The sequence below is a fragment of the Canis aureus genome, chromosome 19, assembly GCF_053574225.1.
Source record: "Canis aureus isolate CA01 chromosome 19, VMU_Caureus_v.1.0, whole genome shotgun sequence".
Taxonomy (NCBI): domain Eukaryota; kingdom Metazoa; phylum Chordata; class Mammalia; order Carnivora; family Canidae; genus Canis; species Canis aureus.
The window spans coordinates 47,909,272-47,937,021 of record NC_135629.1 but is presented as its reverse complement, the minus strand read 5'-3'; the positions used below and the strand labels follow the sequence as shown (position 1 = coordinate 47,937,021).

Sequence of the window (27,750 nt, the reverse complement as noted above, 5' to 3'; positions counted from 1 at the left end):
AGTGTGGGATGTTCAGAAGTGCTTGAGTCTTTCTCCTACCAAGTGAGATGTGTGCCCTGACCTCCTCTCAGGACCAGAGAAGCCAAGAGTGTAGGCCAACGCTACTCTTGTGGGCATGTTACCACAGCTTGTTAGCCTGTCCCTCCCAGACAGAGGCACAATGGGGGTCCTGGGGCAATAGCATTCAGGGTAAAGGAGGCCTCTGCTGTCTACACCCCAAGAGGTTATTCCCACTTTCCAGCCCTTGGCCACTGAAGTGAAAATGATGAGCTGAAAAACCGCATGCAATAAACAAGAAGGAGCAGCCAACAAAATCTCTTAAAATCTCAGAAATGTTCAATAAACATTTGCAGAGCGAGAAAATAAATAACATCATGGAGCCAGCAGCTCCCTTTCCCCTCATGTGATTCGGGTTCAGGGTGCCTGTGTCTCCAGACAAGTCATAGGTCTTGAAGGCAGGCTGGCCCCAGCTCTCCGAAGGCTGCCAGCAATTGTGCACTTCTCCCTCCCCACGCAGGTCCCCCACACCCTCCCTGGACAGCTTCTGCCCTTGGAGAGCCCTTCCGGCTTCATCACTTCATCCTGGCCCCCTTCCTAGACCAGCTGCCCAGAGTCTTGGTTCCTCTCCTCTGCTTACAGGAGCCGCTTCACCAGCCAGCCAACCAGCCAGAGCCCCCCACCAACCGTGCCATTGAAAGCCAACAGCTGGGAACTTGGGCTCATCCCCAGCTGGGTCTGGTGAGCTTGGCGGCCAACAGGAAAACCCAGGGCCTCCGGGGGCTCTGGGAGGAGGCAGCTCGATTCCAGCCCCGGCTGCCAGACGATGCCAGCCTGTCCACTCGACAGAAAAACACACGCTGGCCGCCTGCCCCGGGGTGTTTCCAGAAGAGAAATTTAATCTAATTTACATACTTCTAGGTACATCGATAACCAAAATGTGGCCACTGAAAAAAGTTAAAAGGTCAATCAGCTCCCGGTCTCTAGCTGGCCCAGGATTGCAAAATAAAAAGATCCACGTTCCTTATTCTCTACACAAAACGCGTTTTTAAAAAAGTGAAAGGTCTAGGGAGCTATACATAGAAAGCAACAGTGAAAAGAGGGAGGGGGGTGGGGGTGGGGGAGGAGAGTCCCATCCCCACCCCCTCCTGGGCCCCGGAGTCCCCCAAGGCTCTGGGGGGGCCTTGACATGGCAGGAGGCAGCTGTCAGCTCTGAGCTCTTCCAGGCTGGGAAGGCCCCTGGGAGGGGGCGGCCAACAAGGATTTCCGTGGCATCATGGGCTCAGTGGGGGGCTCCCGGGCCCCAGCAGGACCTCAGAGGGAGCGTGCCTTCCCCTGAGCAAGCACCGTGGCATGATGTGGTCGTTTGACTCAGGAACTGGGGGGCTGGGGCAGATCCCGGGTCTCACGAGGTGCGTGCGTGCATGTGTGTGTGTGTGTTTGCGTGTGTGTGTATATGTGTGTGTGCGCGTGAGTGCGTGTGAGAGGATATTCACAGGGGCAAGAGGGAACCAGGACAGGGGTCTTTGGGGTCTTTGCAAATGGCCACGGATGGCAAACATAGCCCCGCCTGGCTGCTAGATTTGGGGGAGCGCTGGCCTTCCTCCCCTTCACCAGATCAGCTGCCACCGCAAGAGACCTGGCCTCTGCCCCTGCTGGACCAGGTGGGCACGGCTGAAGGAAGATGCGCTGTGTGTGGCCCAGAGCCCTCGGGCTGGGGGAAGGGCCGCTAGCTGGCTCCTGGCGCCCCGGCTGTAGTGTGCCCGGCCCCCAAGGGGTACCGGTTTGAGGTTTTGGCTTGCTCCTTTGGAAACGGAAAAGAAAGAGGAAGGAGAGGGTGGAAGAGACGGAGGAGAAAGAGGAGACAGAGGTGGCACGAGAGGGAATTTGGAATGCTTTTGTGTTAGGGTGCCTCTGCCGCCGCTGTCTGTGCCTGCGGGGCCCGGGGCTCCTCAGGCGGGGGGTCCGCTTTGGAGAAATTCATCTCCAGGATGTGCCGCTGTAAGTGCCGCACCCACTCCTCCTGGATAGAGAGGGGCCCCTGGAATTCCACCTCACAGAACCTGTGTGGAAGGAAGAGAGAGAGAGAGAGAGAGAGAGAGAGGAGTGGCCACTGCCATGAGGAGAGGCAGATGTGTAGCCCTGCCCATGTCCCTGAGCACACCTGCTGCTACTCAGTGTGGAGAGAGCATGCCTGAGATTTCAGGGAAGGGGACCCAGAAGCCAGATATTTCCTCATGGTCAGCTCCCTGTACCCATTCCAGGATCAGGGTAGGGTCCCCTAAAGACCCCCATCTCTATGTTCAGGGCAGTCAGCTGGCTCTGATGCTGGGAAAGTGCCACTGCCAGGTCCCTCTGCCATGTGACTGAAGCATGTGATCTGAGAGGGGAGAGAAAGCCCAGAGAAGCAGACCCTACCCCACCAGGCTTTAGGACAGATGGACAGCAGCTGGGGAAAGTGGGTCAGGCACTAACTCACTCCCACCCTGCTCATGCACCCAATTCACCAACTCCCCAGGCTTGAGGTCCCAAGGGAGGCCTCACAGAACAGGGGCCCAGGACCTGAGCTCGTGACTCCAGAGACCTGGGTTCTAATCTTACTTCTGACTTGACCTATGTGGCCTGAGGCAGGCCACCTTAAGCCTCAGACTAAGTTTCCTGGCCTCTGATGTATGCCCGGACTCTGGTAAAAATGGACTAAGATCTATTTTTTTCTTAATCAGGCAAGTACTTGTTGAGTGCTTACCATATGTCAGGCACAGTTCAAGTGCTTTACAAATATTCAACTTTTTAAATCCTCACAGCTAATCTGTTACCAACCCCATTTTATAGGTGGGAATATGGAGGCATGGGGTGGGAAGCCCTTGCTCAAGGTCACGAGGCTGATGAGTGTCAAAGCCAGCACTAGAACCCTCAGGGTCCCAGCTCACTGCTCTGAGGTGATGCTGTTGAGAAGCCCTTAGCCTGGGTCCAGCCACACTCGAAGGCAGTCCTTGAGGCTCTATCTCCTGACCCCCACGAACCCATGTCCTTTTCAGAGGCACTTGGTAACCCAGCCCTAAGTGGGTGGTCTTTCTCCCCCACCCACCCAGGGGGCTGCATACCTGCACTTGAGGGTGTAGATGTTGCCAACAAACTTGACCAGTGATGTCTGGGGGGGCCGGGGTACCAAGGAGGGGACCGGCCGGACCCGGGGCGGGGGCTGCCGCACCTCCTCCAGCTTCTGCTGTAGATCATTGGCCTCTTCGCCCCCCCGGACCGCAGAGGCATCTGGAGGGCGGGCTTGTCGGCGCTCAAATTCTGAGGCGTGGAAAGGTACAGAGAGGGACAGGAGATAAGCCGGAGGGCAAGATTTCTGGGGAGGTTCCTGCCTTTTTTTTTTTTTTTTAGGTTCCTGCCTTTAAAGCAAGATGGGACAGTTGGTGACTGGATGCTGCCTGGGCCTTGGGACAGGTTGGATCGTGGCCAGATGGGCAAACAGGTGAGAATAATCAGGTAAGTGACTAAGAGCAGATGCACAGTGGAGAATCCTGGTGGCAGGAGCCCCTCGCCCTTAAAACCCCCTCTGCCAGCACTCACTGTTGATGTTCTGCCGCTGGTGCTCCTCAGCCTTCACAGTGCCTGGCGGGCTGGCTGCCAGAGGCCGCTCACCACTGTCTGCTGCCCGGCCAGCCTCAGGCCCTGGCTCACCCCCAGCACTGCGGCCCACCACAGCCAGGCCCCCAGGTGCCAGCCCGAGGGGTGGCCGCTTGTCGCTATCGCGGCCATGTCCAGCGCTGCGGAACTTCTTGGTGAAGGGGCGGCCGCCCTGGATGTAGCTGCGGTAAGCCCCCACCTTCTGAGGCCGGTGCTTGATCCACTCGCTCAGTGTCTCAATGGGTGAGCCGTTCACACACCACTCGGTCACGCCAAATTGCCGCAGGTGCGCCCGCGCGTGGCTGGCCAGGGCCTTGCGGTTTTCGAAGTAAAGGCCACACAGCTCACAGCAGGCCTCAGTGGCTGCAGGCAGAGGGGGTGTCGCTGAGTCCCAGCCCAAAGGGAACAAAAGTACCCAGAAGGCCCTGCCCAGGTCAGGAGTCAGTCCCGCCTCCCACTGGGGCCTTGCCACGGGCCTCTGCTGGGGTCAGTGTATGTGCGGCACTGCCAGGCCCTGCGGGCCCCAGCAGATGCCCTCCCAGGACCCTGCCACCCACTGCTTACAGGAGTGGGAGGTCTTCTCGTGGAGGGTCTTTGCCTTGAAGGGCAGTTCGGTCTGGATGTAGGTCTTGGCCTTGACCTCTGCTGGGAGGAGGCGGTCCTCCTGCAGGGGCCGCTTGGCTGCCACTGAGCCCAGATAGCCAGTGGCTGTGGGCTTGGCACCAGTGATGGGCGCCAGGCTGAGCTCTCGAGGAACCTGGGCCGGCCCAGCTCCTGGTTTGCCTGGGCGGCCAGCCATTGGCACCAATGGCAGGGGGGCCTGCACAGGCCCAGGAGCAGCCGTGGGGGGCCCGTCCTCAGCCAAGGCAGGGGCCAGGTCTCCGGCTGGCGGCTCTTTCTTGATGAGGCACGGTTTGGACTTCTTCTTGAGGATCTCCCGCAGTGTGTCGATGGGCGAGCCGTTGACGGACCACTCGGTCACACCCATCTGCCGTAGGTGGGAGCGCGCGTGGCTCGACAGGCCCTTGCGGTTCTCGAAGAATTCACCGCAGAACTCACAGCGGATGTCACGCACAGGCTCTGCCCGGGACGCTGCAGAGGGTCCAGGGTGGAGGGAGGGGAAGGAGAAGGAGGCAGCTGCTGCGGCGGGAGGCTCGAAGCTCAAGGCTAACATTAAGTGCCTGGCTGTCCCGTCCATGCAGCCCCAGACCCAAATGACCCACTCCCTCATCCGCTTCCAGGGGCCCTTGTGTACATTCAGCCCTTCTGCTTGCTCTGTCACCTCAAATTCACCTCATCTGGCTTCAAGATGATTCCCTGTGACACCAAGAAGCAGTGAGGAGCAAGCGCCTCCATCCCGGGTCAGGCACTGGCTTGGCTGTGACCCCCTATGTTACACTGGGCCAACCACTTCCCCTCTGAGCCTCAGATTCCTCCTCTACAAAATGCAGATGAAAACCTCCACCGGGTGGGAGCAGCTCCAAGCATGTGGCACACGGCTGATATGAAATGCACATGAGCACCGAAGCAGAGGCCTGGGCCATCCTCGCCTGCTCAGCACACGACTCAGCCAATTCGGGCAGAGAGAACACAGTGACAGGGACAGTAAGACTACTGACTAACGTATACATATGGCTCCGTTTAAGCGGGCACCGTGCTAAATGGTTTACACTACTTTGGAACTACACGGAGCTGGGACCATGCTTATCTTCCACCTCTAAGAAGAGGAAACCTGCCCAAGGTCACATACTGCTGGAGTGGAAGAGCTGAGCACTTAATTTGAACTTGTCTCCAAATGTCAAGCACGTAGCAACCAGGAATGTCAGAAAGAAGGTGCAGCCGCCCACTCCCAGTGCCTATACTCCAGCCCATGGGAGAATCACTAACTGACCCCTGTAATCCTTCTCCCTAGGAATCTGGTTGGTAGATACTACCAATCGACTGAAGATGGCCCGAGACGTAAAATCTTCTGGGCATCACTGAGTGGCACAATTCTGCCTCCCCAACGTGGATGGAGACTCAAGGAGTAGCTCAGTTAGAGGCCTACATAGCAGGATCGCACAGCTAACCCCTTGTCCTCTGGTTCTGGGTAGCCTCTGTTCTATTTCTACCCTGGGCGCTCTGGGTACCCATCAAATGAGGGGCGGGGGGAGACCCCTCTACCTGTTCTCACTGCCCTGCCCCTGGGGTCACACTTACACAGGTTCAGGGGGGCCATGTCTTCCCGTGGCGCCACCCAGGGACCCTCAGATGGGTGTGGCTCCCCATGAAGGGCCCCTGGTAGCATCTCCCGTTTGATCTCCACCCGCATTTGTTCAGGCTTCAGCTTCTTGGGCAGGGAAGGTGCGGCCAGGCCTGGGAACATCTTCCGGGCCGTGGGAGGAGGAGAGGCAGTTGGTGAGTGGCCCAGGGGGCTGCCTGGTGGCGGTGGCAACTTCTTGGCCAGGGGTGAGAGGTGAAGGTCTGCGGGGCTGCGGGCTTCCAGCGAGCTGCCAGGACCTCCGCTGCCCACCACCTTGGCCAGGGCTTTCGGGCTGGGCCCTGGTGGGTTAGGGGGGCCACCAGGCCGGGACTGGGTCCGTCTCTTGAGGATCTCCCGTAGTGTGTCAATGGGTGAGCCGTTGACATACCACTCAGTCACGCCCATCTGCCGCAGGTGCGAGCGTGCGTGACTTGATAGGCCCTTGCGGTTCTCGAAGAACTCACCGCAGAACTCGCAGCGGATGTCTCGAGCTGGCTCTGGGCCCGAGGCTGCAGCAGGAGAAAGGAGTAATTAGCATCATGGGGAATCATTAGCATCGTTGTCTGTGGGTCTCCTGGTCAGCTGGGCTGGGCAGCAGCATGCCCACAGGTTGGGATGGTGGTGGAGGGCAGGTGCAAGTGAGGGAACTGAAGGGCAGGGGGCCACTCAGCAGGAGTGAGGGGAGGCTCCAGAGAGCGCATGGGCCCTCAGTCCTGGCAGAGGATGGAACCAAGACTCCACAGCTCTGCGGGTCCTGGGTCCCAACAATGACAGGGGCAAGAGGGCAGGAAGTAGCAGCCTAAGTGCCAAATGCCATCCAGACCAGGGGCAACCATGGACACTTTTCACACCAAAAGGCAGCACCCCACCCTTGGCCTTCATTCTCAGGGAAGGTCACAGTCATGGAGGTCAAAGGCCAAGAGAGAGGGCCTAGCAGCCAACTGCCAACAAGTTCTCTGGGCAGAACCAGCCCACTGCCAAGGGCCCCTGTCTACTCCCTGCCCTGGCAGGAAAGGAGTAGGGAGGGGGCTACGACCCCCCCGGGAGGGGCGCCAGGGCCCGCAGGGAGGAGGGAGCGGCTGAAGCGAGAACCTACAGAGGTTGAGAGGAGACGGCTCCACATCAGAGGCCCAGAAAATGCCGGCGGCTGCGGCGGCCGAGAGGTCCTGCTTCCCCCAGGGGCTGGCCGTACCCGCGGCCTTCAGCTTGGCCTTCTTGGCCGGCGGTGGGGGGGGGAGCAAGGAGAGGGCCGCAGAGGTGGGAGGAGGCCGCCCCAGCTGGGCCAGGGTGCCGCGCCCGGGTGGGAGGCGGATCTGGACGCCGTCCCTCCTGATGAGCCCGTGGAGCACGTCTATGGGGGATCCCTTGGCGTCCGGGTCGCTGACGCCCAGGTGGCGCAGGTGGGCGCGGGCGTGGCTGGACAGGCCCTTGCGGGTCTCAAACCAGGCACCGCACAGCTGGCAGTCCAGCTCTCTGCCCCCGTCACTATCTAAAGCTGCGGAGACAAAACACAGGGGGGGGTTCACGGCCGCCACCTTGGCCGGCCCTGGGGGACTGAGGCAAGAAGACCTGATATGATTTAAGGCTTCCCAGGCCATTCAGGGTTCAAGATTTGTGCCGCAGATTTATTTTAAGAGGTTTTGGGAAACAGAAAGTCCTGTTCCCTGCCTAGCCCTCTGGCATCAAGGTGAGTGTGGAGAGCTTAAGGATGTGGGGTGGAGAGGTGGTGGCCAAATTCCAGTGGCACAGCCTGATGCTCCCAGGGCCTCTTCCCTGGGACCCCAGCGGTGGGAGCTGTGTGGGTGCAAAGCAGGGGCCCCACCCAGCTGCCGAGCATCATATAGCCAAGGGCAGACCTGCCCAGGGCCTTGCTCCCAAAAGCAGAGCAGACAATGGAAGCGGCTTCATGGGAACATGAGGTGCCAACTGGGATGCCCCATTGGGCAGGGGGCCAGACCTCGGGCTCATCCCAGACTAATATAAATGTGAGGGAAGGCCTGACTTCCGAAGGGATGCCATGCTAAACCTCCTCACTGTACCCGGGAGGGTGGGGGTGGTTCTTTCTAAACCCTTCTTGCCATGCCCATTGGCAGCCCAGGAGGTCTGGCTCCACCCATGGGCACAGAAGTGCCTCTGCACAGACAGCCAGGAAGATGTGAAGACAGGGCCAACTACAAAACTTCCTGTCAGGTGGACCACCTCCCTGCCTGTAGGACCCAAGATGCCCTTCTGGGGAAGATAGGCCCACAGGACTTCTGGTTACCTTCATTCACTACCCCAACCCTCAGGCTCAGAGAAGGCCAAATGCCCCTAAGTGGTGAGGATGACCCTGGCAGGCTTAGCAGCCACAGCCAAGCCTCCAGAGGGAAGAATAGCAAAGTAGAGTGGGAGGCAGATGATAATATGCTGCAAGGCCAGCCCAACAGGAGACACAGTGCTCTGACCAATATTTTGACCCAGTGGACCCAGGACCTAGGAGCTGTAGCCCCCACCATCCCCACCCTGGGCTCTGCAGCCCTCCCGGTGCCAGGACCTCCCTCAGCTCCCGGGACCCGCACTCACTGAGGTTCAGGGGCCCTTCATCCTCAGACTGAGGCCACTGTGCCTTTGGGGAGGCTGGCCGGGGGCTCAGGGACAGCTGGGGGCTCTTGTCCTCAGGATTCTTGGGGGTGGGGGAGCCCGCCAGGGCGAGTGGTGCCTTCTTGAGGAGTGGGGAGCTGGGTGGGTGGGCCAAGCCCTTGGTAGAGAAGCCAGGAGGTGACTTGATGGCCTTGTTGACAGCAGGGGCATCCAAGGGCTTGGCCAGGGCAAGCAAGCCAGGCCGGGGGGCACCGGCGACCACCTCCTTCGGTGAGTTGGACTTCTTAGACAGGCCTGGGGGCAGCCCAAGGGGTGTGTCAGGCAGGCCCTTCTGCTTCACAAGCTCGTAGAGGAGGTCAATGGGGGCACCGCTGCTCTCCGATTCGGCCACCCCAAGCTGACGCAGGTGGGAGCGTGCGTGGCTGGACAGGCCCTTGCGTGTCTCAAAGCAGGCACCGCAGACCTCGCAGGTGGTCAGACTCTGGGCTGGAGGGCGAGATGGAGGCCAAGAGAGCTGGCTGTGAGGTCCCTTAAGCCCTGCCCTCCCACTGCCCCTCCCCCCAGGATCCCACTTACCCAGGCTCCCTACAAGCCTCCCTGATCCTTAAAATGACCCTAATTAGGCAGGGATCAGCCTGTCCAGTTTGCAAATAAGGAAACTGAGTCTCAGAGAGGGAAGAGTTGTGCCACCGGCACACAGCAGGAGGCAGAGCCCTGCCTGTGGCCCGGGCAGCAGAATGCCTTTCGGATATCCAACATACCAGGGTGTCCTGGCAACAGGTGTTCACACAAACACTGACCTGCCAGTCACAGTGCTTCCCAGAGCTGTCCTAGCCAGCCTCTGCAGCTCAACTCATGCCCCAAACACTGGGTTGGAGGCCCCAGTCAACAGTCCCTCTGGTGCCTTACACCCCATCTTGTGCAGAGCCCTTATCACTGCCTGTCTCCTCCTCTGCCTCCCTGCCCTAAAACCTCAATAAGTCCAGCATAGTGCCTATCAACTACTTAATAATGATCTGAATATCAACATACAGACAAGACAATATCATACAAAAGATCACATAGCTAATGAGGGCCAAAATCAGCAAATAAATTGGGTCTGAGTGTGAGCTCCTGAAAACTGTGCTGTTTCCCTGGATGCCCCTCCCCCACCCAGTGAGGTTATATCTCAAGGCCATGCATGCCCAGGGCAGCAGAAGCTGAACAGAAGACAGCCAGATGTCTCCTTAGGGCTTTGGGGTGAAGAGAAAGCTGTGGACCCCACACTAACCCCCAGGCCCAAGAGTTCCCTGTGAGTGTGACCAGCCGGGCCTGCACCCCCACCGTGCCACCTGGGTCACTCACCCTTGAGATCTGGCAGCTCCTGCTTGCTGCCATGAGGAACCTCTGCAGCCACTTTGCTGCTCAGCCGATTGGCCACCTGTTCCAAGGGCCCAGGGACAGGCAGGCTCTTCTTGGGGAGCGGGGGGGAGCCCAAGTCCATGGCCACCATTGTGTTTTCCTCAGAACCCAGGCCTGTGAGGTTAGGAAGACAGGCTCAGCCCAGGCTGGGTGGGAGCTGTCTACTCCCATAAGGACTGAGAGTAGGGGCATGGAGCCTTCTTCCTCATCCTTGGCATCTGCTCTCACTCTGGGAGGCAACTCACCATATGAGAACAGAGGCTCCATCCAAACCCCCAGCACCAGTGAGATGCAGGGATGTCACGGCTGCCCACTGACAGCGGGGCGGAGGAGCAGTTTCCACCCACCAGAACACACACTGGTTGGGGCAGGGACTCCGATCCTAGACCTGACAAAGTATCTCTCTAGGCAGAACTTGTGCAGGGGAGCATGTCAGTCTTGGGAGCAGGTAGGTGGCAGTCAGAAGGGAGATCCAGTAAGAGAAGGCCTGAGTCAGAGGCCAGAGAAGCAATGCAGAGTTGACAAGCCAAGGACAGGAAGGAGGCTCCGCAGGACTCATGGGGGAATCTCCACCCGACAGGGCACCTGGGGCTGCGGAGGCGACTGGGGGCTGCCTAGTGGTCTGCTTATCACAAGCTGAGCCCTAAGTGGGGTAAGGGGAGAACTGGGAGCCCGGATCAGCCGAGATCTGAATGGGGACAGGAAAAGCGAGAATCACAGAACTTTGTAGGAAGTTTCCGAGGCCTCGGACAAGTCAGGAAGCTTCCCTGGATGAGGTGTACAGGAGAACAGGGAGTGGAAGGCATGTGTCCGCGGTCTACTCTTCTCGGAGAAGGGGGCCCGCGGGGCCTGCTGAGCCCCGGGTGTCGTGTTCAGGGCAGGGAGACAGCTCTGAGGCTGAAGAAAACTGTGTGTCAGATGGAGCTTTGCAGCCGGCCAGGCCTACGAGCAGGAAGCCATGAAGGTTCTCCGCTCGGCTGGAGTCCTACGGAGGCGAGCAGAAGGGAGGCAGAGGGGGCCGCCGAGGCCCGGGACACCGAGGACTTTGTCAAAGTCGCCGGGTGGAGTGGGCGCGTCTGTCAGAGGGTGCAGGGGCCGTGTCTGAAGTGACTCGGAGCGGGTTTCTGCGCCGCAGGGCCGGAGACTGTGGCGAGGGGCGCTCCCGGGGCTCCAAGGGGGACAGGGGACACCTGTCAGGCAGGGTGAGGGTCCCACGGAGCGGCGGCGGACAGTGTTTCTGAAGCCCGGGGCCCCGCGAGCTGCGACAGGAGGCCCGGGGCCCGCGCGACTGGAGGGCCTGGGGGGAGGGGGAGTCCCAGAGACTGGGCGGCGGGCGGCGGGGGCGGCGGCAGGGGGCGGGCGGAATGCCGACTTTGCCCTCCCCGCACCCTCCCCGGCGCGGGCTCTTACCCGGCGCGGGCGCCGGCCCGGGCCCCGGCTCCGGCTCGGCCTTGGGCCCGTCCCGCGGCGGCGGCGGCGGCGGCGGGGGCGGGGGCGGCGGCGGCGGCGCGGGGAGGGCCGCGGGGCCCGGGCTCGGGGGGCTGGGCGGGGGCGCCCCAGCGGGCGCGCGCTCCCGGGCGCCCCCCGCGCGCGGCCCCGCCGCCGCCTTGCTCTCCGCTTTTGTCACTCGGCACTGGGCGGTGGAGGCGGCCATCTTGGCTCCGGCGCACGCGGGGCGGCCGCCCCAGGCGGGAGCAGCCGAGCGCCGAGCGCCGCCGCCGAGCCCTCTCCGTTCCGCCCCGCCCCGCCCCTCGGGGCGCGCCCAGGGCGGCCGGCCGAGCGCCGAGCGCCGCGAGCGAGTGAGCGAAACTCTTGTCCGGGCCCGGCGGGCCGGGGGTGGGGGGGTGGGGCGGGAGCAGGGAGCCGCCCGCACCCTGGCTCGGGGACGCACGCACGCCGCGCTGGGCGCGGCCGCCAACCGCACTCCCACCCCTGGCCTGGACGGGATGGGACGCTCTTCCCGCCCCCCCCCGACCGCCCCTAAGGCTAAAACGGGAATCCTCGGACCACACGCATTTGCCTTCCCCGCGTCCAGCTTCCTGGAGCGCCCACGGGCGGAGCTAGGACCTGCCCGGGGATCCTGTTCCATCCTCTATCCTGGAATTCTCCCTTCGTGTCGGAGATCTGGAAGACACCAGATCCCAGCTCTGAGGGCCCCACATCATCCTGATAGCTAAATGTCCCCCCCGACGCCGCCGGCGCTGTCCCGCAGTCCTACGGAGCTCCCCACACGACCGCCGGCGCCCCATTCCAGGCACAACCTGCTTCTTCCCAACATCAAACCGATTGCCCCCAGCTGTTTCTTGACAGCTGGGTGGGGCCAGAATCTGACGGTTGCCCCGCCCCCAACCTGGCACCCGCCCCTACAGCCCACTAAGGTGCGAGATGCTTCTAGGAACAATCAGGGCAGGGCGGGTGCCCAGACCTAGCCTTAATCTTGGACATCCTTCTTGAAGGCAAGGCTTCCAGGCTCTTCGGAACCACCCATAAACAGCCCTCCAGCCCACCAGGTGTTAACTGAAAGACTGTTCAGAGTCCCCCCACCCCCACCCCATCCCCCACCACGGACAAGGCCCGGACAGTACCAGACTGAATCCTGACACCCCAAAGACTCAGCCATCTCCATTAGCACTGACCGGGGGCTGCCACGTTGGTCTTCTAGTGGAAACAGGTTGACCAGAGCTGAGCCTGACTACCGGACACACCCTGCCATCCCTGAGGGGCTTGACCCAGTGCCAAGTAAGGAGTGTGAGCCTGACATTCAGACCTCTACCAGAGTGACAAAAGAAGAAGAAGAAGAGAGCGGGGCCGTAGCTTACAGACTACCTCCTGTGTCCCCCAGCCATCCTCAGAGCCAGCTCCACTTCTCAGCCATCCCTGAGGCACTGCAAACCCAGCCAAGTGTGTGAGCTGAATGCCCAGGGGACAGCCTTCAGCAGAGGCAAGAAGCCTGAGGTCAGGTCCTTACTCTGACTCTTTCCAAACTGTGTCCTCAACCAGCCACTCTGTCCTTTCTGTGCCTCAGATTCCTTGTCCAAGGAGGAGAGGGAGCTTTCACAGCACCACCCTCCACTTTGCAGACCCTCAGATGCCCTTTACTGGTAAGGGGGCTGGCAAATGGGTCCAGTGGAGTTCAGAGCACAGATGGAGGTAGGACCCTGGGAGCTCCAGGTAGGAGAAACCAAAGGAAACCTCAATGCCACGCGGCCCCTAGACAGTTCCTCTGTTCAGAAACTTCTCCATTCCCCAGAGCCCACTGACTCCTCACTGCCAAGTTCTCTGCTTTGAGTTCAGTAAAGGCTCCTACAAAGTCAGGCTTTGCAAGGCTGGGTCCTACAGCTTTTTACTCCCCCAGTGGTGCCCAGCCCCAGGCTCCTTCTCCAAAATATTACTTCCGGATTTTCCAAGCCATCTTCCGCTGGAGAGACCACTGAACATGGTGTTCAGAAATCTAGCTCTGCTGCTTCGTGGCTATGTGGCAAAGCAGATGACCCACAGCTTCCTTGTCCACAAAACAGCAACACAGCAATCCTTAGCCCCACAGAGCTGTTTGAGGCATAAATGAGATAAAACCTTAGTATACAGCAAGTATTCAGTTATGGGAGGGGTTATCAATGCTGCTGGACAAAGTAGGCACTACTGAAAATCCAGAATGTAGACTCTAGCTCTGCAATGTTTGGCAGAATTACCACTAACCTTGCACTAGCCACGTTTCACATGCTCAACACCATATATGGCCAGTAGTAACCTATGCGCAGAACACCTATCTAGAGAACCTTTCCACCTCATAAAGTTCTATAGGACAGTGCTGCTCTAGACAGATGATTTTAAGAGCAAGGATGCTGGAACCTGACCTGTCTGGAGTTTCAAATCCCAGCTCCACCACTTCTGGCCATGTGTCCTTGGACCAGTTAATTAATTTCGTTGTGCCTCAGTTTCCTTATCTGTAAAATGGGGATAATAATAATAACACCTGCCTTATAGCATTGTTGTGAGGATGCAATAAGCTTGTGTTTGTAAAATTCTTAGAACATATCTGGCTCCCCAGTAGGAGGTGACTAAGCATGTGTGAAAATCACTGTCAGGCAGGGCAGGGATGAATTGGATCCAGGAGTAACCCTGGACCAGCCCCTGAATAAAACATAAATAACCTCTAAGTGGCATGGCAGCTGTGAGGATAGTTGTCAGTATACTTTGTAAAGTGACTTGAAACACTACCAGAAAAGTGGAGTGGCTGCCCCCTCCCACCTCCTCTCATCTCTCTGGGGCCCTGAGAAGGGTCAGGGCCCTACCCCATCCACACCCTCTCCCCTTACCATCTCCGTAGGCTGGCCCAGGGTCCTCAGCCCAGGTGGGTGGAAAGGGCACTGCAAGAGGTAAGCGGGGCCGACGGGAGGTCAGGAAGCCACTGGGTGACCCCCCAGGCTCGCAGCCCAGGGGGCTGGGGGGCCGCTCAGCAGCAGAGGTGGCCAACAGCTCTTGCAGGATGTTGATGGGTGACACGGTGAGCTCCCAGTTAGTGATGCCGAAGTCACGTAGGTGGGCCCGGGCGTGGCTAGAGAGGCCGGCCCGGGTGTCGAAGCCAGCCCCACAGAAGTCACAGCGCATCAGGCTGAAGGTGCCTGGGTCGAAGTTAGCCACTGTGGAGGAAGAAAGGATATGGACTGCCTGGAGGGGTGACCCACTGGCCCCAGCCCTCCCCGTTCCTGGGGTTGCTCCCCCTCCACAGATCACACAGCCAGTGCCATCCCTGACCCTAGACACCTCCCTTTCCCTTTGCCATTCACGCTCCTGCCTGCATCAGCTCCTGTCTGCTCCACGTGTTCTCCAATCCTCCCACTCCGGGAAGCCCTTTCTGCCTGGCCTTCCAGGTTTCCCTTCACATAACTCTCAGCATCAGGGACTCCACCCCCCAGAAACCCTCCTCCAGTTGTGCATTTGCAATCCTTTGGCTGAGTGTTTGATTAATATCCTTCCCGTGTCTAGAGCGCATGCCTATTTTTGCTCACTATCACTCCAGTGCTGTCAATGAAATCTTTGTTGAATGAAGAAATGGCCAAATGGATGGGATGTTCTCCTCTGGGGAGCCTGCTTGGATGCCCCCAGGTGGAGTCAGGGACCTCCTGTCCACTTCCTCAGCCCCCAGTTTCCCCCATCACAGCGCTGGTCACTCACCATTGTAAGAACCTGGTTTTATGGCTGTCTGCCCCTGGCCCCTTACCCCCAGTACATGCACACTTGCACACATGCACGTGCGCGCGCGCGCACACACACACACATACACACTCAAACATACTCATATGCACTCCCTCAAACAGCACACCAGCACCTCCCCCAAGTGGGATCCGTGTCTGCCAGCGTCAGAACCACCCAGGGCACTCGTGTTGGAGATAGACCTCCAGAATCAGAACCCTGGTGCCTGGGAATCTCCATACCTCACAGGCTGCCCCGGGGGTTCTGAAGCCGGCCAGGGTCCCACACTCCTATTACTGGGCCGTGAACTCCAGGAGAGCAGGGACTGCTGTTTCCTTCTCTGCTGTGTCCCCAAGTGCCCAGAACAGAGGGGACCTCTCTCAATAAATATTTGTCGAATGAAGACATCAGTGAAATTCCCTGCCTGGGGCTGCCTCCTCTGCCCATACTCCTTCCTCCAGTTGCCGGAAGGGCCAGGGCATTGGGGCATCCCCACACCTCCACCGATGCGGTGGCCTTTGCCGCGGCTCCCAGTCTTCCAGAAGGGGAGGCCCTGACTTCCCCCTGCTTGGCACTATGGGACGATTTAGAGTGAGGATTGCTTGGTTCAGAACTCAGCTGCCCAGCTGTGCGTCTCTTGGGCCTCGGAGGGAGGTGGGTGCCGGAGCGAAGCCGCCCTACCTTTTTTCTTCTTCTTCTGGAAGGAGAACCTGCGCTCAATGGCCTTCACCTCCTCGGCAGAGATGAAATGCCGCACATTGTAGCTCACGCCTACACGGTTCAGGTGGCCTCGGACATGGTTGGCCAAGCCGATGCCGTTGTGGAAGCGATCGGGGCAGTAGGGGCACTTCCGCTCCTCGTGCTTCAATGCCACTGCTGGGTCCCCATCAAGGAGCACGTCCAGCCCCAGTGGGCCGCCCAGCGGTGCATCCAGGAGCAAGAAGTCCAGGGGGTGGGCGCCCCCCAGCCCCAGCTCCTCAGGCTGCAGCCTTGGGGGCATCCTGGTCGCTGCAGCCATGACCTGTGGCCCCAGCTTTGCCAGCAGCACAAGTGGCACCATCCCTCGGAGCTGCTGCTGCTGTGCCCGAGAGGCCTCAGCTGCCCTCAGAGCTTTTCGGAAAGTCCGCTTCAGGTCCAGGGCCAGCTGTGGGATGAGGCCAGGGGCAGCTAAGGGTGGAAAGACCCCATTTTCGGGGGAAAAGTCCATCTCTGAGACCAGCGGTATGTCTTCCTCCTCCTCTTCACTCCAAGGGTGTCTCCGGTCCCCCAGCTGGGCTGGGAGCCCCTGCAGGTGGACCATGCTCTTGTTTCTACTGGGCTTTAAGGAGTAGGGGGCAGATGCCAGAGGGGAGGGAAAGGCTGGCCTTCCTGGGGGCCTTGGGTCTGAGCCGTGCAGAAGTGGCTTTGACAGTGGGAAATCCCTCACACCCAGCTGCTGGCAGCCTGGGCCAAAGGCCAGGCTGGGGTCATATCCAGCAGGGTTCTCCTGCCATGTGGGGGCCAAGAGAGCTTCAGCTTTGCCAAAGTAGTCCTCAGCAGCATCGGGGAAGCGGGCATATGCATCCTGGCTGGTGCCTGGCTGGCTGGCAGGGTCCTCCTCGAAAGCCTCGGCATCCTCCTCCCAGTGGGGATGGGCATGCGCAAGCCTCATGTGCTCCCTGAGCAGGCTCTCACTGGGTGCTGGGAAACCGCAGAAAACGCAGCCACTGAGCCCTGAGGAGGTTCGGTAGGGTCGATAGGTGAGGGTGGTAGCATTGGGACCTGGGCTGTCAGCCCCACTGCCGCCCCCAAAGGGCTCCCTGGCAGGCTGGCCTGGAAGCTCGCGCACGTGCAGTTTGGCATGCTGCACAAAGGCCTTGGAGGAATTGGTGCCAAAGACACACTTGGGGCACTGCAGCCGTGCCTCCCGGCCCTCATCACCAGGCACCTGCTTCAGTTTCTGGATCTCTTCAATGATCTTCTCTCGGGAGGCCTGGTGCAACTGCCGGTGCTGCTCCAGGGCACTGGGGTCAGCAAAGGCCCAGCCGCACTCCCCACAGGCCAGCGGGGCCAAGTCAGCAGGTGGCTCCTGACCTGGCGCTCGGCGGTGCTGGCTCATGTGCTCCAGAAGGTGCTCCTTCTGCTTGAAGTAGATGCTGCACTCAATGCATGGGAACACGGCTGGCTCCTCATCCTCGTCCTCATCCGGGCTGGCCACCCCCTTGGCCACCTCCTCCAGCAGCTCACACAGGTAGGGCCCTGTCCGGATCGGGGAAGGCAAGGGCTGGAGCCGCTCCACGGACGCCTCCGAGTTCACCGTCCAGGTCTGTGTGGCCACCTCCGAGGCCGACCTGGGCAGGCCCCACTCAGATGGCTGAGCCAGCTCTTCGAGGTCTGCCAGGTGCTCCGTGGTGTCCACCACTGTCACATCCAACGTCTTAGTGGTGTCTTCTACCGGCACGAGCACCGTCCTGAAGGAGGTGAGGGGCAGGGGCTGGGGCGGCAGGTCCAGGTGCAGCCCAGCATCCTGGGGTGGGGCCGGCTCGTCTGTATCTTGGAGCCAGTCGAACCTGGGGTGGCCCCGGGGGGCCTTCTCCAAGAGCTTTGCTTCACCCTGATGGTGCAAGAACCTTCTAGATCCCTCAAGCTCAATGTGGGGCTTCACAGTCCTCACAATGACTGAGTCCTCGAACCTCCGTTCAGGTGGGATGCCCTCCCTGGCTTCCTGGACCAGGGGGTGCTCCCAGGACCCCTGGCCATCAGGGGGGCCGGGGAAGTGGCCCAGGAGGTGGGGTGGTGGGGAGCCCGGCTGGAAGTCCAGGCTGCCTCCATCCCAGCAACTGCAAGGAAGTGCCAATGGGGACAGGTTAGCCACAGGCCTCAATTTCTCTTCCTTGGGCAGGGGAGGGGGGTCCTCATAGGCAGCCTGAGATAAGCCCCAGAGACCCAGCCCGAGGGTGACCTCAGAGGGGCTGGGAGTGTGGAGGTGAGGGTGGGGAGGTAGGGGGAGTAGATGTGGCCCTTCCAGAGCTATTAGACCAAAAAGCACCTTCAGCTCCCAGGATGCACCTGTCCATGTAGCCCAGCCCCGTTGCATGGTGGGAGAGTGTGCAGGGTCCACCAGTGGTCACACCAGGGTCACAGGGCATGTCCTCAAGTCTGGTGGCACAGTCAACTCTCATCTGTCCCGCAGGAAGACCAAGGCTCTGATCTGTGCCCCCAGCTGCGTAAGACCAAGAGGTTTTCCCCAAACCAGGGTGATTTAGTTCATTTAGCCTCACTTTCCAGCAAATGTGGTACAACTCTGTGGTATAAAAATTCAGGGAAATGCCCTTTCCCCCTGCAGCTCCCCTCTTGGAAGGGCAGAGTTAGTAGTGGTGGAAGGACCCTGCTCAGCCTCTGGCCCTAAGGACCCTGACCTCCTTGGGGGAAAGGGGGCAAAGCAACCTCACTGAGCCTCAGTTTTCCAATCCTAAAAATGAGAACGAGACCCCCAAGCCAGGAGCCTCTGTGTCCTTCTGCAACATCTAAGGAGCTTTCTCGTATCCACAATAGAAGTTCACATGAGGGATGTGCTCATTTAAAGGGTCACAACTATAGCCCTTCAAATAGGGACCTTGACTCGGACCCCGGGAAGTGTAGGGAGGACATGACTCCATGCTGGAGAAATGCTTCACTTCACCAGATGCCTGGTTTATGGTAAGCCCACAACCAACATGGGTTCTTATCATGACACTGATAAATCTCCCTTCGTTTTCAGGACTCTGCCTCCAAGAGGGGCTATCGATTACACCCACCAAAAAGTGCAGAAAGGGGTTCCATCGAGAGGCAGAGCAGAAACCACAGGGTCACCTCTCTCAGCCCCATCGGTGACATGTGATACCAACAGGACCACCCACCCTCCAGGTCCATGACAAAGATTTAGAGGGGGAAACCTGTGCCAAGAGGCTAGTACACAGCAAGCGCTCAACTAATGGGAGCTCTCATTGACACATCGCAATGATTATTACATATTAGCACCCACTCAGACTTTATAAAATGTTGTCACCACTATTGTCATTTCCTGCTCCTGTCCAACCTCTCTGGGGTCCTCAAAGCCAGTTTGTGAGATGCATCTTAGGGACTTTATTTTACAGATGGGGAAACTGAGGCTTAGAAAGGACTGACATCATTCTAAGGGTCACCTGGCAGAGACAGGACTCCAAGGGTCTAACCTTCAGGCTCCTGTCCCTCTGGCCCTGCTCCTGGCAGGGATAATGAGAGTTGACTGTCTGTGTTCATCCCAGTTTTCCCCACCCCCTGCACATGCCCAGGGGCTTGCCTGCTGGGAGCCATCTCCTCCTGCCTGGCCTCCTGATTCCCTCCTTTCCCCTTCTCACTCCCCAGGGGCTTCCTTCGGGGCCTAGGCACATCCTGCTTGCCCCCCTGCCCTCCCTGAGGTCAGGGCCAGCGTGGCACTCACCAGCTGCTGATCCGATGGGTGGCGGAGGTGGCACGGGGGAGGGCTTCGCTGAGGCCAGGATGGGGCTGCCCGTCTGCAACAGAGAGGGGAGACCCTGAGGGGCTGGGGTCCCCCTGGCCGGGGTCCTTCACAACACCCCAGCTCTGGGAGCCCTGCCGGGCACCTCGAAGGGCCTAGCTGGCTCTGCACCCCTCTCTGAGAGGCCTTTGGCCTCTGCACTCCTGAGCCCTGAAAGGAGTCTCTTTGGAGGAGTCTCCTGGGGGACCCTGGGGCTTCCTGCCTTCAACCCTTCTCTCTTTACTCCCACCCAGCAAGCCAAGGTGATTCTTAAAAATCACACCCTGGTAAAAACTCCCCTGACTTATTATACCTATGATAAAAACCAGATTCCTGACCACTACCTACAAAGCCCTGTGGCGAGGTGGGACCTCTGCAGGTCTCTCCAGCCTTGGTTCCCTTTCCTTGCCTTTGCTGGCTCTGTCCTGACTCCTCTTGATGCCTCAAGCCCACCCAACTTTTCCTGGCCCCAGGGCCTCAATATTGGCTATTCCTTCTGTCTGGAGAGTTCTTCCGTGCTCGCTTTGGCAGCACATATACTAAAATTGGAGAGTCCTTCCCTGGCCACTGACCAAAGTGAGCCTCTATGACTTTCTCTCTTGTCACCTGTTTCATTCCTTTCTTCACCCTCTCCCAAATTGCCTGGTTCCTCTTATGGATTACGGCTTGCCTGCGCCCCTGCTGGCACTTGAGCACCCCCTGAGGGAGGAGACTTTTTCAGCCTCATTCACTGTAGCCTCCCAGTGCCTGGCACACAGCGGGTGCTCAACCAATACTTGCCAGATGATGAATGAGGAACTCTAAGCCTGAGCTGTGGAGTGCCTGTCCCTGCCTCCCAGGCTTCAGTCCTAGAATCATATCCCCTCCTGGGACCCCTCACACAGATAGAGCCAACTCTCCATTATCCGCCTGTGGAGCCAACGCCTGGAGCGACCACAGGAATCCTGGCCTGTGCCTCCTCTGCCTGCCACACTCGCCTGACATGGGTGAATGTGCCAGTTGGGGTACAGGCCAACTGCCTGGGCCAAGGTTAACACACGGGGGGAACTTGTGCCCCGTCCAGAGCCTGACAGATGCAATTGCTGGATTAGCTTCAACTGGAGGATGGTCCAGAAAGAGGGCTAGGGCCAGGGCTAGTTCTTTTTCTGATCCCCCATGGTTCAATTTGCCCAGGAAATTGAAAGCTGTCAGGAGCCAAAGAATTAAAAGTGCCATCAGGGGTGGCGTGGGGGATCAGAAAGTCGTGGTCACTGGCTAAGGGTCTTTCTACTGTGCCTCAGAGAAGGTCTGTGACTGTCACATGGCCTCTGGAAGGTGAGAGTGGCAATGGGGGTACATAAATTTGCACTATCGAGAGCAGTTTCTCAACCATGACTTTCTGTGCACTGGCCTCTCCCCACTAGATGCTGGTAACCCCCCGGCCCCTGGCCCTGCAGTCATGACAACCAAAAATGGCTATAGGCACTGCCAAAGCATCCCTTGCAGGCAGAATGGCCGCCATTTGAGGACCCCTGGAGTAGGCTGATGGGGAGCAGGGGCAGGCAGGTGTATGTTCGAGTGCCAGGGTGAGTGTCAGGGTGGGAGGTCGAGGTGAATGTTAGAGAAGGTGTGAGGGTTAGGAAAGCAAGGCCTGGACCAGCCAAGGGAGAGAGACCCCACCAAAATGGGGTCTCTTGAGAACACAAGATCATAAATGTGAGCTCCTCGGGCAGGGCAAGTGATTCAGTGGCAACAAGATCCTGCACAGCCTAGAGGTGCAGGTCTGAGGGTTTGGGCATCCTGCTTCTGAGATTCTGGGACCCCAGCTGCCGAGATTCTGGGCGTCCCAGATTCGTTGGTTCTGCGATTGGCGTTGTCTAAGGATTCCACGAGCCAGGGGGCTGTGTTGGCCTCTTTGAGCAGCTCCAGCGAGGCTCCTATTTTTAGTGGCAGCATTTTGGAAGAAGCAGGCCAAGCAAGGCCCCGTGTCTAAGACACCTGGGGGCTGGGGGGCTTGCCCAGAGGCCTCCATAGCTGGCAGGGATCCAGAAGTCCCTGCAGGTCAGACGAGGTGCCTGGATGCAGCCCTTGGTAGTGGCCACGCCAAAGGGCCCTCATGGACTCCTGCTATCTGCGGGTCCCCGAGAGGGTTTGAAAATGAGAGAGGAAAAATGATAAGGGTATCCGCAAGCAGCTTCAACCCCAAGCCAGGCAGCTTGGCATCATGGCCAAGAATATAGACTTTAGAGGTAGACAGATCCAAGTTCAAGGCCCAGTGGTGACCGAAGGGCACGCCTTTCCCACCTGTTTCCTCCTCTGTATAAAGGAAACAGCTACCACCCATCTCGCAGGGCCAGCGACGAATGCCAAGGAGATCACACAGTACATGCTCCATCCAGAGAGGCGGCGGTGGGGGGAAGGAAGGGCTGTGAGGGTGCCTGGGACAGGGGTCAGGGCTGGCTCGGAGTCATCCCAGGTTGCAAGCTGAAGGCTGGACCAAGAGCCTCAGGTCTGCTCACTCCATGCTCTGGTTTCCTCCCCAGCCTGGGGCCCCACGTGAGGGCAGAAATACTGTGTCGTTCATCCTCTGGCCCCCTGGTCTCAAGGCCAGGCATGCACCAGACTCTATCCATCCGTGTGGACGTTCTCAACCCCCCAAGCCTTGGCTGTACCCAGGAGGCCAAAGAGAGGCCAAATATCAGGCGGGGGCTGCAAGGAGGCAGTGGGGACTCCAAGCCAATAGCCATAACATAGGCCAGAGAAGGCAGTGGAAGTATCCATGTCCAGGTGGAGAAGTTTGCAAGTAGCTGCTCCAGGGGTACCCCCTGGTGGTCCCTGAGGGCAGGGTCGGGGTGAGGGAGGGCCCAGGCTTCAGGGTGGAACAGCAGTCCCAGAGGCTGTTCCTATTTATAGGCATCACAAGACTCCTAGGGCAGGTGCCTGAGCCAGGAAGGGGGGGTCAAGCAGGCTGAGAGGGCAGCGGGGGAGGCGCTGTGTCCCAAGCCTAGGCCCTCCTCTAACCTCCAGGCTGTGACCCCGCCCAAGTCAAGCCACCCCTGTCCCATACCCCCAGTTGCTCAAGGACATCGTTAAGGGTGGGCTTGGGCCCCTTTGGCAGCCACATTCCCTTCCTCCCCAGGCACATGCATTGGAGCCTGACTGAGGGAGGAAGGAAGCACCTACCTACCCACCTGCTCACCATCCCCCTCTCATGCCAGACCTGGGGCTTCTGCCTGGCAGAGAAGTGACAGATTCCTCAGAACCAGACCCAGAGAGGACTCTGGGACCCTAGATCCTGCTTCCCCGGGACTGTCACAAAATCAAGGTCTCAGGTCTGCCCTGGCCAGCCATGTGACCTGAGACCTGAACATGGTCCTGCCAATCTCTGGGCCCTGGTTACTAATGATTTGGAGGAGGGGCTTGCTAAGGTTCCCTGAGCACTGATACTCTCACCCTCAGCGGCCTCACCCTGTCATCCCCCCTGTGTAACACCTTCGGGTGCCACCCATCACCTTCATGCCATAGCTTATGTGGAATCTGATGCCTAGACTTCCTTTGCTCTCTGTCTGACTCACTGTTCCTCATCCAGGACCCCAGGATGGCCTCCAGGCTGGGCCTAGCTGGGCTTCACCCACTGCAGCCCCAGCGACTGTGTCCTAACACCCGGTGACTAGTTTGTCTACCCAGCACCTGATGGTGAGGATGGAGCGTGTGCGTGGTCCCAAGAAGGTGCTCTGTAAATATCCAAACATCGCGCATATTGCTAATGGTGACTTGGGGCAGGTCAAGGATGTCTTGACACAGGGTGGTGGTTAAAGATGAGGGCTGTCAAGCCAGGTTACTGCCAGCTGTGGGACCATGGGCTCCTTAGGGCTTGGGGTTTCCCATCTCTAGCATGGGATGATTGTAACTGAGGCTACCCCACAGGAATCTTTTAAGAATGACATGAGATGATCACGTAAAGGGCTTGGCATGTAGGAAAATCCTGATGAGGTACATGAAGTTTCCTGGAAACCAAGGCCTATAGGGCAGGCCAAGCAGATGAAGGGAGACATCTGGTACATCAGCCTGCACTGCCCCCAGCACTCTGCTCTTCCTGCCTGGTCCTTGAACACACCAGGCTCCTCCTCACCGCAGGACCTTTGCACCTGCTGTTCCCACCACCTGGCTTGTCTTTCCCTCCATTCATTCAATGCTCCATTCAAATTCCACCCACTCAAGGAGGTTTCCCAGGTCCTCCGGGCATGATCCCGGCCCTCTGTTTATTACCTTCACAGCATCTGTCACTACCTGCCCTTACGTTATTTATATAGTTGCTTGTTGTCTATCTCTCCTACTACAATGTCAGGCCTCTGTGGGAAGGGAGTTTTGCTTCTTTTGTTTATGGCTGTATCCCCAGCACCTAGAACATAGCCTGACACATAATAGTTGCTGAGTATTTAATGAATGAATAACAAATCGTGAGGTGGGGACACAGTGAAATCCCCTTTTGCTGGGTAAACCGAGGCACAAAGGGGTTAGCTGGTGTCCCTAATTACCCAGTCTCTCCCCAGCCACTAGAGGGCCCAAGCTGTTTTGGTCCATGGCTCAGGAGCAGGACTCACCAAGACAGTGCAGCAAGAGGGAGCTGGGATATACATGGAATGGGGTATGCCTGGGGAGCAAATGGGCTCTCAGGGCAGGATGCTGGTCCACTAATTGGACCCCAATTAGTGTGCTCAGAGGAGGGAATCAGGCAGATCTGAGGTCAAGTCCCAGCTCCTTGCTACCCACCGGGTTGGGGGGGGGGCATTCATCAGGTCATTGGCTCCCAGGGCCTCTATTTTCACAACTGTTAAATGGGAAAATAATCAGAGTACAAAGAGAAGGCTCTGGACCCAAACAGAATTAGGATCCCATCTCAACTCCTGATGAGGTGGGTGACTTAGCCTTCTCTGAACCTCAGGGACCAGGCTGGATGCTCCCCCAGAGCCACAGGGCCCATCCTCTTACCAGAAATGCCACCTCTGCCATCCAGAATGTCTCGGGGTCCCTCCTTGGTGACAGGCAGGTAATGAGTGGACCGGAAGATGCCACCTTCCCCTTCAGCAGCCTCGGCCCCACCTTCGATGTCTTCCCTTGGTGCTGGGCCAGGCAGTCTCTCAGGACCACGAGGGCGATCTGGGGCGGCCAGGCCGCCTGCCAGGGGCCCATCCATGGATGCTCTCTGCCTGGCTCCACTCAGCTCCGGGGCTGGCTCAGCAAGGCATTGTAGGCCTGGGGGCAGAGAGACAGGTGCTTAGGGGAGGTGGGAAAGGGATGCTGCCTCAGTTTCTCCTTCCTTGAAGCCCCAGTCTTCACCCTTGCTGCTCAGTGCCTCAGTTTACCTCCCAGCCCAGGAGAGCTAAGTAAATGGTGCTGAGGCCCTATCTACAGCATAGTATCCCAGTTGGCCTGTAGCCTCAGTATGCCTCAGTCTCCCCGCTGGTACCTCCTCTTTGCACAGCTCCTGCACTGTACTGCCTCAGTTTACCCTATTTTTACACATGCAAACTCATCCACCTTGTTTTCTTCCAGTATTAATCCTATCACTTCTCCCAGGCGCCTCCCTTCATTCACACACTGCTGCACTTTTCCCAATTGTGCCCTCGCTTCCATGCACATGCATCTCCTATGCCCATGCCCCGGCATGAATCCCAGTCACTTCTGCACACTGATCCTACACACTATCTCAAGTGCCCCCATCATTACCTCTGCACTTTTCCCACACTCCAGCCCCCATCCCCTCAGGACCTTAGGGTTCACCAGCATTAACCCTTTCACCCTCACGCGCAGCCTCAAGTGACCCCAGCATTAACCCCTTCTCTTCTCCCCAACATCACCCCTCATGCATACCAGCCTGGGCTCTTCCATCCCACCCTCCCAAGATTTCTCTAGTCTGCGGACAAAAACGACGGATAGGGCTCCTGGTCCAGAAATGAGGACCCTGGGGAGGCCATGTGTGTGTGTGTGTGGGGGGTGGGTGCTGTCCTCTCCACCTATAAATACCTTCAAGGTAACGGCGGAAAGTGAAGGGCAGGAATGAGGCGCCCTCCCCAGGGAGATGGTGGGGAGGCCGGGCCCAGGCAACCGGGGCGGGGCCCGGGCTCCAGGCCTGGCTGCAGGCGCTGCCCTCGGGGGCCTGGGGGCTCCCAAGGGGCTAGTCCGTGGCCTGGCAGTCGTGGCGGGGGTCCCTGCCCAGGCCCAGAGGAAGCACCTGCGGGTGCCCACCGGGTGGGCACTGCCCGCGGGGAACAGGCGGGACCGCAACTTCGGAGAGCACTTTGGCAGCGTGGGAAGGGGCCTCCCGCCTGGACGCCCCCCGGGGGTCGCAGGGGTAGGGGCGGCGCCGTGCCAGCGCACCCCTCGTTGGGCCAGGGTCCGGGAGACGCTCCCTCCGCCCGTGCACTTCGGGGCAGGAGACCCCGTGGGACGCGCCGAGGTGGGGGGACACCTGCCCCAAGACCCCCGCTCCTCCCCCCCCACCAGAACGGCCCCGCCCCCGCCCAGGCCCCGCCCCTGCCGGCCCCGCCCCCGCCCCCCGCCCCGGGGGGTCCCGCCTGGCCCGGCCCGGCCCCGGCCTCCCCCTCCCCGTGCCGGCTCCGCCCCGCCCGCGGGCTCCCCAGGCCGGGCCGGGCCTCACCGGGGAGGCGGTGCCGCCGGCCAGGCGCCGGGGTTCGAAGCTCCCCTCTTCGGTGCGGCCGTCGCTGCCGCTACCGCCGCTGCTGCTCCCGGTGCCGGTGCCGCGGCCTCCGCAGCCGCCGCCGCCTCCACCGCTCGGGGGACATTGTCCCTTTAAATCGCTCCCCCCGCCGCCCCGCCCCCCCGGCGCGCCGCCGTGACCTCAGCGCGACAGCCCCGCCGCGCCGCCATGATGGGGAGGTCCAGGCCCCCCACCCCACCCCCCCCCGCGCCGCCGGGGGTGGGGGCGGTCAGCGGGCGCGCCGCCATGTTGGGAGTGGCCAGGCAGGTCACCCTTAAAGGGGCCGCGCGGCCTGAGAGTCCAGGGAGGGTCTGTTTCCATGACAACACACTTGTCCCCCTGCCCCCAATAGCTCCTCATCACCCTACTGGTTCTTCCAATGCTAGGCCTACTAATAGCACCAGAAGAGTGAGGAGGAGGCAGAGAAGTTCCCCCATGGGTCATTTATAGGTCATTGAAAACTCCATCCAGCCAATCCGTATCCTTCAGTCCCTTGCCCCCAGTCAGCTACCTTCCAACCACAAGTCTTCTCTCTCCTCTCCCATTATCCAAACTGGACTTCAGCACCTCCGTGTCCCTAGAACTGCTGTAGGTGCCCATGCTAAGCGCCCCTTTCTCCATCCAACCCCAAGGATCCCAGCCTCCAAAACTACCCCCTCATGAATACATAACAGATCTGCTTTCTTCCATCCACCACCCATTCGCATGTCCAACCACCCATTCATCTCTCCACCCATTCATCCAGTCAACCACTCATCTATCTATTCAGCCAATTAACCAACTATCCACCATCCATCCAAACACTCAAACCTCCCATCCACCTCCTTTCTACACACTCACCCATCCACCACTCAACCAACGTCTGGTCCTGTCAGCGTTAGCCACTCACCCAAATTCCCATTCACCCATCTGAACACCCACTCAACCCATCCACCCACCACCCAAGTAAATACATATCCAAACAAGCAAGCAAGCATCCACCCATCGCTACACACATCCTTTCACCCAGCCACGCAGACATCCATCCTTTAGTTGCACATTTACTTGTCTCCACTAGGGTGTAATTTCCATGAGGACAGGAGTCCCGTCTGCCTAGTTCATTATTGTTTCCCCACTGCCTAGCTCAAGAGTCTTAGGGGGCCCCAACAAATATTCATACGATGTATATAACCAGTTACTCAATTAGCTCAAATATTTATTTCCTACTGAGATCCAGGCCTTTTCTAGGCAGACATAACTGACCCAGCTAACTGCCTACTTACTCACCTACCAGGGCAGATATCCACCAAATGCTAATCTATTTTTCTGCCTATTGTCCCATTCACCTTACCCCTCACCCATGTTTCAAATGCCCAGTCATTTACCCAACCAACAGCCATAGAGCTCAACTGTCTCCATACCTACTCACCCTTTCCTTTATCTGCCTCCCAGACCCATGCTCTTCCAGCTATGAGGGAGTTGGTGTGGGATTTGGGGGCCTAGGAAGATGCTCTCATCTGAGAC

General features: G+C 59.1%; 1 protein-coding gene across 11 annotated transcripts; it reads right to left on the bottom strand.

Moving 5' to 3' along the window:
• Positions 1-318: 318 nt before the first annotated feature.
• On the bottom strand, positions 319-26,342 carry WIZ (WIZ zinc finger). 11 transcript variants are annotated; one of them, XM_077859588.1, is made up of 13 exons: positions 26,188-26,341; positions 24,519-24,782; positions 19,491-19,563; positions 15,731-17,868; positions 14,173-14,496; positions 9,800-9,970; positions 8,438-8,941; positions 6,972-7,370; positions 5,833-6,384; positions 4,198-4,725; positions 3,577-3,996; positions 3,102-3,297; positions 319-2,060 (listed from the first exon to the last, which is right to left on the bottom strand). In XM_077859588.1, the coding sequence occupies exons 2-13, from the start codon at positions 24,721-24,723 to the stop codon at positions 1,901-1,903; spliced, it is 5,670 nt and encodes a 1,889-aa protein (XP_077715714.1). In that variant the 5' UTR covers positions 24,724-24,782; positions 26,188-26,341; the 3' UTR covers positions 319-1,900. The 11 variants fall into 11 exon arrangements, with proteins under 11 accessions (XP_077715714.1, XP_077715715.1, XP_077715716.1 ...); XM_077859589.1 differs by lacking the exon at positions 9,800-9,970 and having other exon boundaries at positions 26,188-26,342; XM_077859590.1 differs by lacking the exon at positions 6,972-7,370.
• Between the last annotated feature and the right edge of the window lie 1,408 nt (positions 26,343-27,750).

Bases quoted from the DNA above. Each gene is read 5' to 3' on its own strand.
- WIZ (XM_077859588.1), bottom strand. From the start codon at position 24,723: ATGGATGGGCCCCTGGCAGGCGGCCTGGCCGCCCCAGATCGCCCTCGT. The intron at 7,371-8,437 runs GTGAGTGCGGGT...TTGTCTCCGCAG, and splicing joins TGAAGGGCCCCTGAACCTCA to CTTTAGATAGTGACGGGGGC. The intron at 3,997-4,197 runs GTAAGCAGTGGG...CTCTGCCTGCAG, and splicing joins CGAGAAGACCTCCCACTCCT to CCACTGAGGCCTGCTGTGAG.